The 18,555-nt window shown below is 43.2% G+C and overlaps 1 protein-coding gene across 4 annotated transcripts in view; it reads left to right on the top strand.

Moving 5' to 3' along the window:
• rbfox3a (RNA binding fox-1 homolog 3a) overlaps positions 1-18,555 on the top strand; it is a 445,121-nt gene that overhangs the window by 316,090 nt on the left and 110,476 nt on the right. For 3 of the 4 annotated variants that reach the window (XM_072368746.1, XM_072368744.1, XM_072368747.1), the window contains exon 6: positions 7,478-7,587. In XM_072368746.1, the coding sequence (XP_072224847.1) occupies positions 7,478-7,587 (110 nt within the window). Of the gene's footprint in view, positions 1-7,477; positions 7,588-15,730; positions 16,633-18,555 lie in introns of those variants that run through there. The other variant, XM_072368748.1, reaches the window with a different exon arrangement.

Below are 18,555 nucleotides of genomic sequence, written 5' to 3'. Positions count from 1 at the left end.
CCGGGCCGGAAGGGGTTAATCATCCTCATATAAACCGTGAATCTTCCCTTTGTGGAGCTTACAGGCTGCAAGCTAGGTCGTGCTTTAGCTTTTGCTTCCTTTCCACCTTTAATTTTTTCCATTCTTTTGTCTTTATTCCAGTTGCAACCATTATCTGAAGAATTAACAGCCTTCATATCAATCATAAAGCATAAACCTAAGGACCTATAGAGGTTCCACCTGGACATTGAGCTTCTGTAACTGGTTAAAATCGTATAGAAAATGTAGAGATTCCCCCAAAATAACACATAATAGAGGAAACAGCTGGCCTGTTTATGAACAATTAGGATGCGAAGCAAAGAATAATACTTCATGTCTGCTTGGTTTGATAGCTGATGTGTTTCTTTGCTTTTTCCACTCGTGTTCCTTGAATCTAAGATCCTCCAAGCAAGAGATGTGACAGAGAGACGCGAGGAAGAGACATAAGAGACCAAAAAACTGCGTTTCCTGTGTTTCTTTGCTCTCGGCTCCGTTCGAGGCTTCCTGTCTCCTCATTTCTTCGATGTAAATTTAAGGGATTGGAAAATCCCCAGGAGAGAGGGGGGGAGGAAGGAAGCATTAGTTAGCATAATGAATAGCACCAGATTTTATAGACTGTACATTAAAATAAAGGAAAAAAACGTAGTCATGTGGTGTTTTACAGAGCTATAGCGCTAATGTTTTTACTATTTTGCTGAAAAAAGTATCAACTTCTGCCATCAAATATTAAATCAAGAGTATTTAGCGAGAGTCACTGCTTCTGATCCGTGTGCAGGTGCTTCTTCATGAATGAGCTCTCAAACATCGTGTTTGGGGGCTTGAAAGTTGTATGATACGTAGTGAACTACAGGCTCATTATATCCAGGTTAACCAAGCCAGGGCTAGTGTTAGCTAATGCTTTCAGTGTAAATATGAGGAGCTTCTCAAAGTCCCAGAAGGGTCCTTAACGGCTGTGTGTCTTGGATTCCTCGTCATAAAATCTCGCTGAAGGACTGTTTGGATGTCAAGGATCCTTTCAAGGACTTGGTCCTTCATTCGGTGAAATTTCAAGGTTGCTTCTGTGTAGAAGCTGTTTTTTCCACAATCCTTTGCACAGGACGGACCGAGGCTGGTGCCATGTGTTCTTCTCTCAGTTTTGTTTTCACCGTATCTGTCGTCATTGTAAAGTTTTAGCATTTAATGTCTCATTAAAGGTTTAATCAGTTATTTAACGTTTCATCAAAGGAGGGGATGTTATAAATTGCCGGTATAAATGGCTGAAGGGCAGTCGGATAACGGTTATTTAACGGCCATGTCAGTTTTCAGTTGTTGTGTGTTTTGGATGTAATGGATGGAGTCTTATCCTAAGAAGGACATGACTTGAAAGTATCAACCCTACCCATTAGTAGTTTTTGGCTTTGAGAAGCACCCACAGGCGCTTCAGGCTCTAAATAACCAAATACAGGAGGCTTAAGTGGGGTCACGCTAACCGTGTCCAAGTCACCTTCTGGGTCTTCTGTAGACAAACAGTGTCATTTACCACAATTAGTCATGTGACTGTTTGATATCCATCGTTTTGTAGGTGAACAACACTGACTGTCACAGTGATTTCTCATGAAAAGCCGAGATGTCAGCCAGTCATAACACAATCTTCATCTTTCTGACCTCCTGCCGTCACTCTCTTCCAGCGCGGCGGCCTCTGATTTAAGACCTCTGCAGCAGTTTATGGTGTATATATCCCAAATGGACATTTTAATAGGCTTTTATTTTTTTCATTGTATGCTGCAATGTAAGCAGCAATCATAAATTAAAATTATTCTAATTTGTTGCTTCCGACTGGAAATGTTGCAGAGAATCTCCGAAAATGTCAAGTTTTCACAAAGAAAAACAGCTTTGTTCAGAGCCCGAGTGAAGATCTGAGAGGATTTATCAAATCCTGGGTTACAGTTTGAGTGAGAACATAAAAAAAGGCAAAACAGGCGCTGAAATCTGCATTTTTCCTTTTTTATATGTGCAGCGCAACCAGGTCGAGGTCCAAAAGTGTCCAAAGATGCCCGAATATGTAAAAAAAATACACAAAACACCAGAAATATTTCATTTTGACTGAATGATGCAGTTACAAAATGAAGAATTAGTGGCAGCTTTAAATAATTGACTCCATATAAACATCATAAAGCTGTTATGGGATGAAACAGATGTTTTTTAAGCATAAAGATGCATTTTCGGACATAAAGGGGGGAGAATTGGACTTTAAGGAGTTAACATCGTCACAGAAAAAGCACATCTTCCTTCTAACTTGCTCTTATTTTACTCGTGCCTGTGTCTTTTATTCAAACTCTTTACTCTGGAAACTGCCATCAGGCTCAGAGGCAATTTACGGTACCTCTGAACACGTCCTTAACGGTACCATCATGCGTCCATCAGTGCCACAGTGAGCACAATTTTATTACTCAATTTGATTCCATACAAGCTTCATTCCCCACATTTTTTATGCATTGTGGGCTTAGCTCAGGCAGAAAATAATCTGGACAGCGAGGGCTCTGTATTACGGCTCAAACAGGATAAAGCACTGACAAATTTCGGTCCGGAGGACTAGTGAACGGGGAGGACAGGGAGAAAGAGAGATTAAGAGCTACACCATTGTTTACCTCCCCTCTAAGGTGCAGGATACTCTGTCATTTATAAATGTTGGTAGCTGTTATTGGTTACCTCGCAGGCTTCAGGGGAAAGAGGAAAGGAAAATGAAGAAAAAAAAAAAAAACTTTGGGAAAGACCCGGGGGGGTGGGGGGATTCGATACAACTTTAATAATGCGTAGCAGGAGCTAAATGAGCCATTCTGCGGTACTTTAAGACGTCTTTCCTCCACCCACCCCCCTATCACCACCCTCCACCTCACCCCCCTCGCGGTCTCAGGGCCTGAATTATTAAAAGTGTTGTTTTCCCTTATTGCATTGCAGCAATGTGCCTCTTTGCTAGAAATGAGCTGTGCATTCTGGAGCTGGAAATGCTTAAACCTCCAACAGCAAAGCCAAGAGAGCGGGCTGGAGAGCAAGCAGCTGGGGGCACTACACAAACACACCTTTAAATGACCACAGTCACAACGAATGTTAACACCACACTCAAGTGGTTTCCTCCATTTCCTTCCTCAGATAATCTGCTGCTTCTGAAGCTGTGTTTTAACACACTGTTCAGGGCTGCTGCTGCTGCTTATTTTCTTATTGCTTAATGTCAATCACTTCCCAGAGATGGCTAAAGGATAATTCTCTTAACACCATGGTTAATCATTACAGTAAATACCTCTTTTCTCTGTCCTAAAAAGCAGGTGACAACTGTTGAGTAATGAGTCATCATTAGTGTCCACTCATTACTGGACTGTATTTCCACTTGAATCAAATATTTTTCAGGTAAAAATGATTTAGATCTACGGCAAAGGTTTGATAAAAGCTTCCTCTCATTGTCTCCAGCTATTTGGTCTATAGTGCAGTTAAAGAAATATTGTTTCCTGGGCACTCGGGTGCTTTCAAATGCATTTTATTTTCACTGCAGACAGATCTGAAGGTGCAACAATGTTTATTTGAAACAAACTGGAGAGAATTTTTCAGAGTGCTTCTCAGACTCAGATGCAGACGCTGTAAGATCAAGACTTGCAGCAATCGATGCACCATGTCTGATGTATTGGGTGTGCTGCATTTTCTTGATTGCATACGTGATGCAGACGTAATAAATACTTGCAACGACTCCACTTTCACGAGTGCGCCCCGTTTCATCCATGTGTGCCGTCTTCTTTAGAGAAGTTTATAAAAATGTCGAAGCTTTAGCTTGAATCTTGGCATTTGGAATAATTCATAAACAGATTCAGTCCTGAAGAACAGGTGGAGCAAACCCTCCGTACATGTCTGCACTGAAATAAAAGGAGAAGTCTTGACTTGCAGCCAGTAGAAAATTGAACCAGACTCAACTAGACATCACTCACTTAATAAAACAATACCTTCTCCTTTCCTTCTTCTGCTCTTGCAGTTATCGTACATGCCCGGTCTTTTGGGGAGTAAATAATTTGATGCCTGCAGTTAAACGTCCTGCTCTGAAATACGAGAAATAAAAAAAAACTCTTAAGTTGTAGATAATGCAAAGTGTGCACTGCAGGTTGCATTCCTCTACCCCTTCCTGCAAGACACACACACAGAGCAACACACACTTTAATCACGCAATTAATAATTAATCAGAGGCTGGGCTCAATGCTGTCAAGTCTGCAGATGAGAGAACACCCAACTGCTGAGAAGGGCCATAAAAAAAGGCAGGATTAACAGCCAAAAGAAGCGTTATCAACCGCTCATCGCAAACCACTAAGCAACATGTCACCGGTTGCACTCGATTTTATTAAATGGGAGAAAAATACAGATGCTCCGGCGGTGCAAACACACAGAGCTGAATGCATTTTTAATAACCAAGAGTAAATAAATAAATAAATAAATAAAAGCCCACTGGCTCTACAGTTCTGCAGAGTTTGTGAGGGGGAAAATTAAGCTGTCTCTTTTATGTGACATTTTCTACATGCAAATATGGAAAATTTGATTATGTGCTCTATTCGCTGTATGTAAACACCATTAATAATACCATAACAAACTGGTTATAGAAGAATAGGTCAGGGATGAGTCTTTACTATTTGTGTTCTGTGTTACACCCACTGCAGTGATTGATTTCAGAGTATTACACCACTCTGAAATTGATCAAAACAACCATGATCATTTTGTTCAGCTTATTTATTCCCAGTGATGTATTAAATATTTTCCGATACTGTTAGCACAGAAGCTCAAAGGTGATGGGTTTCCATCCTCTTTTAGTCTCTGTGCTCCCAGTGCTGCAGCAGAAAGCAGAGTGTTTACCCAGCTGTAATTACAACATGCACAATGACCTCATTCTGCTGTGTCAGTCGTGGTAATGTATAGCTTTGATGTTAAACTGCAAAGAAAAATGCTATGCACTTATTCTCAATATGCTGACTACATTCTCGGCATTTTTCAGACGTGGCCGTGAAGCCGGATCAGAATTTGATATAAGCACTGGTGCTCCTATTCCTCTGACAAGGTCTCTCTGCCTTAATATGCATTCAATAATGTGAAATGATATTAGCTGTAGGAGCTCATTGAGTGTGCACTCGGGGTCTTGCGGTGTCTCTTTCTCTGTCTGTATCATGCTCCTTATCTGTTTCTCTTCCTCGCACACACACTGAAGGGGGAAAAAGTGAGAGGTGGTGGTGGTGGTGGGGGGGGGTTGAACTGCAGATAGCAACAGCAGCAGAGCAATCACACCGAAGCAATGCCCCCCACGCCTGGCCCATTAATAACAGTAATACGCACACCGCGCCCAAGCCAGCACTGCCGAAAGCACCACTGACACTTTAATGGGCATTTTTTACTTTTGTTTTTAAATAATGCATGTGCTGCTTGTCAGCACTGCCTCACTCCACCCCTGGTGTGCCTTTGCAGCATTCCTTTGTGCAGAAATTACAATGGAGACCTGTGTTTTCGGTGCTGCCTGCTCCATAAGCTGCATTCATCACATGCAAGGGGACATCAGTGCGCGGCACATCACACTCCTGGGGACGTGCGAGTGTGTGTTGAGGCATGCGTGTGTGTGTGTTTTTGTTTGTGAAGGGCCCTCATTGGCACCGAGCTAATTTAAAGTGTCTTTGCGAGGGTGAACTGCGTGGCCCAATGGCAGTGAACATGACTTATAAAGGAGGGTCGATGCTATACATGCTACAATAAGCTCCACATGCCACGGTAGATGTGGATCCATCAAGCTAAAGGCCGTTCGATTTGCATATCTGTGCTCTGTTCCAGTCGTACAGAAGAACCCAGGCTGCGCACGTAAACTTCCACATCATCTCGTTGGTAAAAAGACACAAATGTTTTATTTAACGGTTATCATATAAGGGCAAGTGCGTAAGAAGAGCCAAAGGTACATCCAGCTGCATGCACAAGTTGAAGCACCAACCCTCTAAAAACTTCTGAGTTAAAAGAATTACTGATCTCCAAAGGGCCTGGAGTCAAAAATGAATCAGACACACTTCTTACGTTTGTAATTTTAACCAGACTGCAGTCCATTACCTCCCTGTTTCTCCCTTGAAAACGTGTCTTCCTGTGAAGTCAGGGGCTCTATCCACAATTTGAATCCTAACTTAAAGGATTTCGAGTCATTTTTAGTAAGTTAACAACCTCAGACGTGTGTAATTATAATGTGATTAAAAACTATTTATACGTTTGTTGTAGCAGGAAACAAAGAAAAAGTGCGACACACTTTAACAGATCGGTCCTGATTGCACCGTAATAAACTGTGTGACTGCAGGTGATCCCACTCTGTGCTTGTGTTTAACCCTTTAAAACCACAGAAAGTCCAGGTGGATTTAATTAGCCTTAAACCTGCAGAGCCTCCTGCTTATTAAAGCACTTACGAATAAGTTCAATATAACCAAACCTAACTTGACTGCTTTCTATTGAAAATACGTGAAACTGCATCTACTGGAAACTTAAAACAGATGAAATATTCTTTAAGTACGAGATCTTTGGAAATTGAGCGATCGGTTAACGGAGGAGCCAGAAATCTGCAGATATGTGATTTATTTCTTTTTATTCAGTGTGATCTTTTATTCTACATCATACTCGAACAACGTGATGCTGAACAAAACTTGCTTAAACACTGTCACACATCTTATTTTTGTGGTTTCCTGCTTTCCGTCACATTCATACAGAGTAAAACCCGCAGTGAACCTCAATGGGAACAGTCGTCATGGGAATTAAAAGCTGCTGTTTAATGTTAAAAAGTCTCAAACCGAGCTGGTTTTAATATCACCGATATGACCGATGGAGAATTCCAGCAACGCCTTTAACCACAGAGAATAAACAGAGAATGCGGTTGGACTTCGGCTTCGTGTTGAGATGAAAAAACAAACCCAAAAGCAAAGAGAAGAACTGTATTTGTCGCAGCATCACTTGCCTGGTCTCGGTCACGTTGCATCTTCTCTTGAACTACTTGACATATAAAACTGGAAGCTTCGAGGTGTTGCTGGTGGGAATAAACCCGACTCAGACGCTGAGGTGTTGCCTCTCAGAAAAAGGTTTTAGGAGCATTGACGCTTTAATGTGATGATGCTTGTAGTTGTTCTCTGTGCACCTGATTTGTTTTTTGTTGGAAGTGGAGCTCAGCCTGCCTCAGTTGTGCTACTTTATTGATTTTAGACAAGCTATCTATGTGTATTTGTCATTACATGTAAGGTCAATAAACAGCTGAAATCAATATTTATAACAATCAATGTTGCGTTCTCTATTATTTTGCTTCCTGCACAATGATTTCCTTTGATTGAATTTGCTATATTTCCCCCTCTGAGCAGAGTGTTGCTGCCTGAGTACATGCAGTTGCCCCTTGCTGCTTCTTGTCCGTTTCAATGACGCCTGCCTGTGTTTCTTTGTGTCCCTGCAGGAAACACGTTGTGTAAGTCAGGAAGCATTGCTGTCTTCGGGAACGTGGTGTACAGCGGACTGCTGAACGATCACCTCTGGCATTTGGGAGTGCCCCTCTTTACAAGACTGGTAAGAGCAGCTGGGCCCCTCTGTGTGCACTTACCTTGGTTTTGTCCAAAGATTTTCGCGCGGTTGTGTTGAATCCAACAGGCATCAGGTGTGGAATTCCCCGAAGCCTGTGAAAGGGCGGCTTTTGAAGGTTGCTCCGCTGACATGTGTTCGTGAAAGTCAGGCTTGGCGTGCAGTTTGTGACAGCCCGACCTCTGTTGTAGATTTAATCTGAGGAAACCCAGCTCATCTGAGCATCTTGTGTTGTAAAAAGGCTTCTTACCTTTTTTTTTTTTTTCTTTTCCAAAGCAAGAAATCCCATTTGAGGCATAACATTGATTCTGGAGCAGCCATATCAGGATTCCTTATCATCTATCTGAAGCTAGGTAGGACCGAAAAGAGCTGAAAATTACAAGGCTTCAATTAAGAGCTGAGGCAGTAGATTTAAGGATAAATGTTTGTTTTCGACTCTCTCGAACCGGTGATGGAAGGTGAGCAGCTGCAGCACAACGGCACAAACCACGAGAATCACGCAGCGATTTTCCAAAGAAGAAGAACTCCTTCACAGCTCTTTTTCTTCCCGTTAATTACCCCGTTTCTAAGCGGGTCGCAAGTTTTCATCAATGTTTATTATTGATTCAATCTGTCGTCGTAGCTGTCATTTATGAGTCAGGAATTAGTGTTGATTGGTGCACAAGGGTTGCATATAATTGGGTTACATTAAATAGATAATTCAGCTGATCTCATAAATGTCTGATGTGAAGGCTTGTTTGATTATCAATTAATGTCAAACAGCGATGCAAGAGGCTGTTTGGATTCCAGTTGGGTTTGCTTATGTGGCATGTGGGGTGAAGCTTCTGAATTTCTCTCCTCGTGCCTGTAAGATCCTGCAGCCTGCGCCGTGGAATCTATATTTCATATAATCCATGCACTAATGAAAACAAAAGCGGAAGCATGCGCAAAATTGTGGCTTTGAAATAAGCGTCTGAGAGATGGAACAATGATGAATCACACACCACGAGTAACGGGGGTTTCTGATTAAACTGAGTGGGTAAAAGATGAACATATAATGGCTCAGAAGTCACAGGAAATTAACATAACAGGATGGTATTCAGTTAAGATGTTCAGTATTGCTAAAAACAAAGATATATTTGTGAGCTGTTGAATCTAAATGTCTTTTTAGATGGATGGTAGTAGCTTCCTTGACCTAGTTCAACAAATAACTTCCCCAAAGGAACTGGTCTCAATTTAACTTCAGCTAAAAATCTGACGATGCCATCAGAGGGTGCTCAGCTTTGTTTAAACCTACAGCTCTAACGTTAATAAAAGGTCGTCATAATGCAGCTGCTCAAATGTTAGAGGATAAACACTGAAATAAACACTCGGTGGCACTAACTGTCCACTCAGGTGCAGTTAAACCGCAGCAGGAGGAGGCACAACGAGATGACAGCATTAAAGAGCAATGCTCTAATAGAAAACAACTTGTAGGCGCTGATAAAGCACCTTCCTGTTGGTTTAATCCAGTCGTTTCAGTAAAGATGATTGGATGATCTCAAATGATAAACTCGTATGCACAGAGGTTTTCTTCTCTTGCCTTTACGTCCTTATTTTACACGTCAGGGTCCACAGCTGCCAGGATTTAATTTTCGTTCATAAGACACCGTTTGTTGCTTTTATGTCGCTCTCAGCGGGTCTCGTGGGACCAAAGAGTCTCTGCACTAACAAGATGACACATGATTAACGGCACAAAGCAGCAGACTTCTGCTTTTCTTAGTAGGTGAAGCTTAAGGGCTGCAAATGTGTGCATTGATTTCATCTGTAGAGATAAGTGGACTAAAGAAGTAGAAACTGACACGTGACACAGTTTGCTGCTGAGAACCCGACAGGCCACAAACAAGATTAATTTTCAGCTGATTTCTTGCTCAATCACCTGGATTGAACAGTCTCAGGACTGGTCGCTGTCACAAACCATGTGACAACGATGCCCGGCATCCCTCGTTCTCCTGCTTCTTGTGAAAACTGAACTGAGTAACAGTGAGTCTGGCTTCAAAAATGAAACGTATACGAAGGCCAGTGTGCGAACTTTAGTGTGTTGCAGCATGGGGGAGTTTTGTCCACACTGAGGAGTAAAACTCAAGCCTTATCAGAGCTAGCTGCTTTAACTACCGTCTTGTTAATCTGTCTCTTGCAAGTCATCCAATTTTATTAGAACTCAGAACTAAATTGATGGTGTGTCTTTAAACCTTTTTTTCCTCATGAATTATGCATTTTACAAAAGATTCAAACCTCCTCGACTCAAAGACATAAAACAGTCAAACCAGAGCATGGAGAAGCCATTCTTGTGCTCATATAATGTGCTTTTATCTGTATCTCACATATTCACTTTTGAAAAATCACCAGAACGAAGAACTGAAAACAAAAATCAAATGGAAAAAAAAAATAAAAGACTTCTGAAGCAGCAGAGACTTGAGATTTTGTCTCCAGCATCAAAAGTAAAGGGCTGTGCAAAAGGTCTTGAGAAACCTTTCTTTTCCTTACATATTACCAGGAAAACTGGCAATAAGTCCAGCGATTTATTGAAACGTGCAAATGAAAATCCACACTGCTTCAGTGATGTTGAGGTCCGGGCTCTGGGGAGGATTCATCCCTCCATAAGACCTGTTGCCACTGATTTTCAGTCCACTTCTTGTGTCATTTGGCACAGCTCAGCCTTTTCTCCCTGTTTCCCTTCCTTAAGAACGGCTTCTTGACAGCCACCCTTCCATGGAGACCATTTCTGATGAGGCTTGGGCCAACAGTAGATGGATCAGCTGAAGGTCCAGATGCATCTCTCAGGTCCTGTCAGGTCACAGCTGGATTTTTTCCTCTTTCTTAAGGACATCACTTTCAGATCCTGTTCATCTGCTGTAGATAGTTTTTTAGGCCTGACACTTCTTCTTTTGTCCTCCACTTGTCCAGTTTCCTCAAATGTTTTAAGGACACACTGCACACCATGCTGAGATATGCCAAGTTTTCAGCTAATAGCTCTTAGGGAATCACCTTGTTGCTGCAGAAATCCTATTTTCTGTCTGTCAAACTGTGTTATCTTTGCTGTTTTTCATAGATGCAACTAAAGAAATGGGAACAAATGATGTGTCTTTGTGACAAAGTGCCTAAAGATCCAGTTTAAAATGGCTTCTTTGCTAAGTTGTCTGTTCTGTGTCGACACAACACTGGTTCATCCCTTGAGTTAGGAGCCTTTTTTCTGCTTGAATGATTCATAGGTCAGAGTTAAGTGGCTTAACAAAGAAAAAACACACCAAAAGACCTTCAGAAAGCTGGAAAACTATTGCTCAGGACCACTTTAAAGATTAGAAGAAGGTCTGAGTGTTTTTGAAGGAAACGGAAATGAATGACGGCTCCAGACTTTTGCACAGTACTGCAGTTCTGTTTATTAGTGTCTCTACAGCAGCAGCAGGGATCTAACATCGACCTCAGCATGCAAAGACAAAAATAACCATAATTAGCACCTGACACAAACAAGTTACAAACAAGGGATGAAAAATAGGTTCGCCGAAGGAGAAAAAACATTCAAGGTTAATCATACGTTTTCAAAATGGTCCCATAATCTTTGGAAAAGTACACATGGTTAATATAAATGAATGAATGAACACACACCGCCTGTGCTCCTCATGTTGTGAGGACAGATATCACCGCTGTCATGGAGTTAGCATCCTTCACATCCCCTTTCAAACGTGAGAGTCATGACTGAGCTCCGAGGCTGCGGGAGCGCTTGTTGAAGCGAGAGGTGCGACTTCTAGCTGTGACAGAAAGGTGTGGCCCCATGTAGCACTCCTGCTTCTGACACACCAGGCCGGCCCAGCAGTGGTATCAGCATGACATGTTGCAAGCCTTCACATCCCCAACACACATTCCCTAATTACTGCACAGCCCTGCCAGTTTGTATCCCTGGGCCAGTACTGACTGCTCAATGCCAAGATGTAAACACTGCATTATTAACACTACATACAGTGTGTGCACACGGCTATGTTTAATGTACTCTTTGTATGTCTACACGGAGGCATTACTTTAGTGGGATTCTTTATGTGCAGAGGCATACAATGAATTTATCGTCTCCCCGACAGTGACTTCCAAAATCACCAGATGGGCGATTTGCTCTGTATAGTGTAATGTATGCTTACAAATGATGTTTAATGATATCTTACAGGGATAGATGCAAAACATTCCCGTTTTCAAGGCTAAATATGCAGGCTGTGTGAGGAAGCTTTTTTTTTCCTGTTATTTTATACGTGGTTAGTTTTTGCAGTAAGTCACAGTAAGGCTTGTCCTGTGAAATGTGAAAAATCTCTCATGTTCTGCCCAGAATCAGCTTCAAATTTCTTTCACTACTATAAAGACAGCCAAATGCATGAGTGCTTTACTTCCACACATGGACATTTTTCCCCCTAAAAACAAGCTAAGAAAGCCTCCTTTGAAGCCCAGCCCGCTCTGATTGGTCAGCTTCACTGGCCTGAGTTCTGCAACCTCAGTTTTATGCAGTTCGACCTCCTTCCTGAGTCTTGTTGCCAGTTGGAGGCCACTTTACTGAGTTAACATGTCTAAACATACGCTGTATTTTGAGTAAAAGTGACCAGTAATATCAGGGTCTGAAGTATGACACAGAGCAGGGAAAAGTGTCTCTTAATGCTCTCCTTGCTGCTGTTTTGTGGCTGCAGGACTGATCGTGACGTACAAACACAGCAGGAATAAGAAGGCGGTGTACTGTGGCTGCATCATGCAAAATCTAGCAGTGTGGCACCTTCCTACCGGGCTGTGCTGAGCGTTTCTTTTTGTAGTTCAGAATATAACTGCTGTTTCTCTGATTCATTGCCTCGTTCGTGCCATTCCTTTCCTCATTCTTTCCAAGCTCACTCGACAGCCACAGACCGATCGCCCCAGCTGATTGAAACGCACACCAGTGGTTGTGTTTGAATGTTGAGCTTCTGATCAGTACGTAGCAATCCTGCCGCACAACTTAAAGTTTCCAGATTTTGCAAATTGTGATGGTGATTAAATGCGATCGGACCGAAGGAGGAAAAATAGAAATAAGAAATGTTCAGAGTTCTGAAAGCCCCACCACAAAGGCACAGGTATTTTTAGGCCTGCTTCGTATTCTTTAGCCTCCAGCATTTCAACTACCTGATAATGTGAAACACAAAGGGTTGATGACTAAATTGAAGAACTGGGATGCAGCCTTAAAGGTAAAATATATCCCAGGCACTTTGTTTAGGCCCTGGTCCCTTTCAAAGTTCTTGCAAAACACAGTCAGTTATATGTTATGACAGGAAAAGTGAAGCATTGTTCTTCCACTCAAACTGAGGATTTATTGATTTTTGCAGGTGAGCTACCAGCACGGACCATGCTTTTACATTTCCCAAAAACAGTTTGCACTGGATGTACAACTGTGTTTAAAGCCCATTATTTAAGTGTACTAAATAGCCTGTGATTTAGGACATGGTCAGTAGTTTCTAAAATATAATTTACCAACAAAACAACTCGTAAAACATCTCATTGTTCATCAAAACCTTCTGCAAAGAAATGCGATATCCTGCAGTCTGGATGCTTGAAGGTCCAGTGTGCAGGATGTGGGGAAATCTTTCAAATTGCAGCCAACAGAATATCCCTCTCCACCTCACTGACCCCTTTGAATCGTATCGGACGCTGCTGAAAACATGCAGCCGACTCTCTTACTTCTGAGCTGCTGTGGTATAGATTAAAGCAACATGTCTTTGGACATAAACTGCTGGTTCTAATTGAACAAAACCCTTCTTACTTCGATGAAGTTTCACTGTTAAAGGATATTATCCTGCGTTTTTTGTCAACAGATCAAACAAAATGCTGCACGCAGTAACTTTAAAGGGGACACAGAGAAGGAGGTGAAACGGGTCGTCTTTTTTTCCTCTTGTTTCCCTCTGTGAAGCCTTTCATGATGCGGTTTCCTGAGGTGATGTATGTCGTATAGAAACGTCAATACCTACCTGTGGAGCTGATGAAGACACATAAAGAGATAAAACGAGTATGGCTGCGGATCCTTGTCACAGAGCTGTAAAGCGGGTCACTCCATAAAGTGAAGTGTGTGATTAGAGGAAACCAACCTGAGAGACTCAGGATGGAGCCGCATCCTTCTTTGTGTTTCAGCCAACCAAACGGTGCTCGCACCAGCTGAGACCGGGCAGAACACAGCCGAGCGTTTGATGAATGAGGACAAAAGGCCGAACTTGCCATAACCACAGCCCACCGCTCCACAGGGAGTTTGAGGGGATGAGAGTGGAGGCGCTACTCGTTGTCTCCTCTGGAGTCTTTCTAATGATAAGATCCGAGTGTAGTTTGACAGAAGTTGCTCTGCAAGTAGCAGCACACTACAGAAGAGAGGTGAGATCATCATAAAATATTAAGACAACAGATCTGGAGTCGGTGAGAGTCGGAAACAGACGGACATTTTAGGCCAAGCACACACTGCGTGAGGCCTTCACTTCCTCTTCTCTTTGAAAGCTCCATCTTTGTAATGGATGGCAGGGTCTCTGGGGAGTGTCTAGACTATGGTGGGAAGTCTAAATGGTTGGGAAAGCCACTCGTATCCTTGGTAAGTAGTGTGGAGCACGGCAGAAGTGCAACTCAGAGAGGTGACAGGAAGCAGGGAAGATCAGGCCTTCACCAGCAGCTCCGCCTAATTTCCATTTTCATCTGTAATTGAATGAAATTCCTGGAATGGAGATGTTGAAATTATTTGATGCATAAATGCCGTCTGATTATTATTTTCTACCTTTTTTCCTAATCCCTCCGACCTCAAGCGCCCTAAGCTCCAGACCATGATGCTCTGTGTCTGCACCCCCGCCCGTCTCCCCCTTCCCCTCTGCTCTCTCCCTGTTTTTTTTCTTCTTTTTTAGCCTCCACACTCCTTCTTTTCCTCCGTCTCTCCCCTCAGTTATTTATGAGCAAGACTTGAAATAGACTTCAGTATTTGATAAAAGCGTGATCTTTAATCTGAGTTGCCTGAGAAGTGCATTTCATTTTTATTTCCCATCAGAGATTGATGGAGGAGTGGGGAGGTTATCCACTCTGTGATTGCTAATGTAAATCCATGGTGCTGTGGTGGACATGTTTAAAGATATGGAGGGCTTGTATGTGCATGCGGGGCCACCAACAACAGATTGTTGTAGCGTGTGTCTAAAGCGGTGGAAATACTGGATTGGGATGTGACTGCGAGCCACTCTGGCGGCCTTAGAATTACATGATTAAAATCCTCCTCTGAAGAAAACTACTCTCCTAAAACACGAGAATTTGTGCAAAATTACTCACTGCCGTTCTCTTCCTGCCATCTCATATTTCACCATTTGGTTTTGGTTTTCTGAGGAGGGAAGAAAAATAAAATGGGTGATAAATTCAAGATGACAGTTACGCCATATGAATGAGGCCCCTTGTGTATCAATTCGCTCAAAGCCAGCTGCAAATCTAACTCTGCCTCCTTATGTGGCAATTACTGATGGGTAACATAACCTGAATATATCTGCTCTGTTCATTACGGCAACGTTCTCTATAGCAGGCAAATGTTCTTTAGGATCCTACAGCAAATTAGCTCATCCCCCAGGACGTCTTTTATTGGATGATCCTGCACCAGAGGATGCCGCAAAACCACTTGAGCTCTCCGCAGCCTGCCCCGGTTGCCACAGGGTTAATATTTAAAAGCGTGAGCTCCCAGTCGTGTATTGATGATATGTTTTGAAAATTGCTGAGGCAGGCTCATTGTTACAGTGCTGTCTAGAAGATAGCCAAGCCTCCCCCCTCCTGTTCTCCCCTCCCTCCCCCCTTTATAGCCGCCAGATGGAAAACACACTAAAGCATGTAATGTAATATAGCTTGGCACACAAAGGTATTTCACACCAACTTCATCTGGCCTCTGATCTGCCACAACACATCAGCTGGAGGAGGGTTTTTCAACCAAAACCCTCCTGGTCACTAACCCATGAGCTCGTACGGAGCAAATAAAGAAAACGCAAAGGCGAACACACAAGAAGATGAGCAGCTAAAAGTAGAAAACAAGTGGAAAAATAGGCTGTGCCTCCCAGATGTCTGTGCCACTCTTTAAGGTTTTCTCTGAGATCCCCTCATTTTTTTTCTCCTTCAGCATCGCCTTCGTCTCTTCAATGAACTAAAACTGCCACAACTTCAATGAAACTCATCTCAGTCACAGACAGTGAAAAGAAGAAAGAGGAGCGATCTGTTAGTCCTCCACTATCACCAGCATCATCCTCAACACAAGTCCCCCCTCATCCTCACCCCTCCTCCTCCCTGCAGAGCTTTCCACCACGACTCCTGCCTTCTTGCCTCCCCCCTCCCCTGCCTCTCTCGCCCCCCCTCCTCCCCGGGACGCTGAATTTTACAGTACCGTCTGCAGGATCCCGGATTGTTCGGTGCACTCCTCTATGCAGAGCAACACAGCTCCGGTGGAGGAACGCTGGAGGCAGCTGTCAAGCGCAGGCTGCTGCTCCTGCTGCTCTAGTTGAGCCTCGGCGCCGTACCGACTGATTTCACATTCACCAATAAGAGACGGCACAGGGGGGAGAGAGAGAGAGAGAGAGAGGGAGGGAGGGAGAATCTCGAAGTGAGTGGTGTGGAGAGGCAAGTGGAGTGGAAGAGTGTCAAAAGAAAAAAGAGGTTACAACACCTCCCCAGCTCTCTTTCCTTTCTCCCGTCTGCTTTCTCCCCCTCTTTCTTGTGTTGGCTCAGAAGAGGAAGAAGAGAAAGAAAAGGGGGCTTTTAAAAATTAACTGAAGAACAAGCTGCTTGTAGAAAAAAAAAAAGCGAAGAAGAAGAGGAAGCAGGGGGGTAAACCTCAAGTCAAGCCCTATTGAACAGTTGAGAAGGAGGGCTGCCTCAGAGGAACAGGGACCAGTAAAGCTCTCTGTCCAAACGCTCGGACTCCTCCTGACACCCACACTGGCTGGACTGGTCCCAGTGCTCGGCCCCGCTCTCCTGCGCCCGCCTGCCCACACCTGTCCCGCTTCCAACATGATGATGTACTTTTGGGTGAGTACCGGAGCACAGAGTGTGGCTATCAGGCATGGGCAGGGAGCTGGTGTGTAGAATGGGTGGTGACGTATGCGTCAGAGCGTGTTTTAGCTCTTATGATAAATATATATGTACCTGCAGTGTGAGCCTGACAGCGTGTGTGTGTGTGTGTGTGTGTGTGTGTGTGTTGCACCTCCCACATGCATGGGCAGAGCTGATGGTTTTTCCACTTCCATGTGTTTTATTGGTGCTGGGCGCTGCAGCCAGAAGCTATAGAGGCCTGTGTTTACGTGACAGACTTGTTCAGCCTTTAAATGAGAGGATGTCGGGGTGTGATTATTACCAACACTAATACCTTTACAAGTATTGCTATTCAACTTCCTCTGACAGTCAAACTATCCAGCGTGCAGAATGTCGGCCGTTTGAACGAGCATCCCCCCAGGATGAGCTTTCCGGGGTCTTCCGGGGACACGCTATGATTTGCTCGTCTTTGCTGGCTTTAAGATGCTTTTCCTGATGTTGTTGTTTTCGTTGCTTATATATAAGTCAGGCAGAATTTCATAAATTAAACGGCATTAAGCGCAGAATGAGGATGATTACAGATTGTTAACCAGAGCTGCTGATTAATTCTCTTTGAGATCATGTGTGATTAGTCAGATTGGTTTTGTCTCCTCTGTGGTTTGTATTCTCACCACAACAATACCCGCCCAGTGCTCGCTGCTTTTTCCATTTGCACTCTTTCTTTTTCATTTCTCACTGATGCACACTGCAGATCGTTTTAATCCTCCGCTGTTTTGCTAACTTTGATTTTGCACCTTTGCAGAAATACAAAGTAAATGAATATTTCCAGAGTTGCCACAGTAAACAGCCTTAGCTGTAATGCAGTTATAGATGTCTCTCCTGCAGACTGTGTGTGTGTGTGTGTGTGTGAAGCTATTGATCGTGAGTTCAGATTTCTGTAGAGAGAGCATCGTTTTTTTTTTTGGGGGGGGGTTACTTCACGTGGATGAATCTATTATAAATGGCTTTATACTTGAACCACTTTCTTGTACTTGGATGTGAAAAACAAAGCATGAATAACTAAAGTATGTTTTGCACGCTACGAATGAAACTGCACTGAGTATTGATTCAAAGCTCAGATATCTGGTAGAAAGGATGTTTTGGGGCCAAAGTTACTCTAAGTGGAGAGATGAGCTCTTATTTGAACCATTTGTAAAGTTTGCTTTTTGCTTCCAAACTAACAGGAAGTGACAGGCAGGGGTATGATTTCCAGATTATGTCATAACTACAAGAAAATAATACAGCGAGTGGTGTTGCTGCTTTTAGGGCCGCGCTCCATCTGAGGCCTCTTTGATACTCGCAGCGTTCGTCTTGGAGCGTCTCCTGGGTGTTGATGCTTATTGAGAGAGGCTCATCACTGTCTTCTGGCCTCTTTGAAGGTGTGCTGCGAGGTTGCCGCTCACCTTTCTCCTCCTCCAGTTTCATCACAAATTCCCCCTCCAGCCAGTCAGAGTGATGACCACACACAGATGCAGGCGAGGTGGAGTGAAGCAGCAATGCTGACAGTTTACAGCCCTGCAGCCTCATCGGTGTAACAGTGGGCCTCGTACACTGTACTGGCTTTATTCTCATCGCATTAGTGGAGGAGCAATCGCATCTGGGATTGTTTGCAAAGGTTCATCCTTGAATTCATTAGAGTCATGCTAAATGAAAGTCTCGATGAGCCCTACTTTTTGAAGTCAATACATAACACATTATCCTTTTAATTAAAATCTTTTGTACTTGGAGGGACCTGTTTTGTGAGTTATCATCCAAGCCGAACGTGTTCCTCGTCATTTTATTCGGCTAAAACAGAGAAAAAGCTTACAGCAAGAATCTGTTTTAAGATCCTGGCGTCCGTGAGGATTTGTGATTTTTCACTGGAATAAAAGAGAATTTGGA

Source organism: Leuresthes tenuis, unplaced genomic scaffold (genome assembly GCF_036924035.1).
Source record: "Leuresthes tenuis unplaced genomic scaffold, fLeuTen1.0.hap1 SCAF_17, whole genome shotgun sequence".
In the NCBI taxonomy this organism is placed as follows: domain Eukaryota; kingdom Metazoa; phylum Chordata; class Actinopteri; order Atheriniformes; family Atherinopsidae; genus Leuresthes; species Leuresthes tenuis.
Note: the sequence above shows the minus strand (reverse complement) of the source record. Positions and strands in the feature narration are given on the sequence as shown.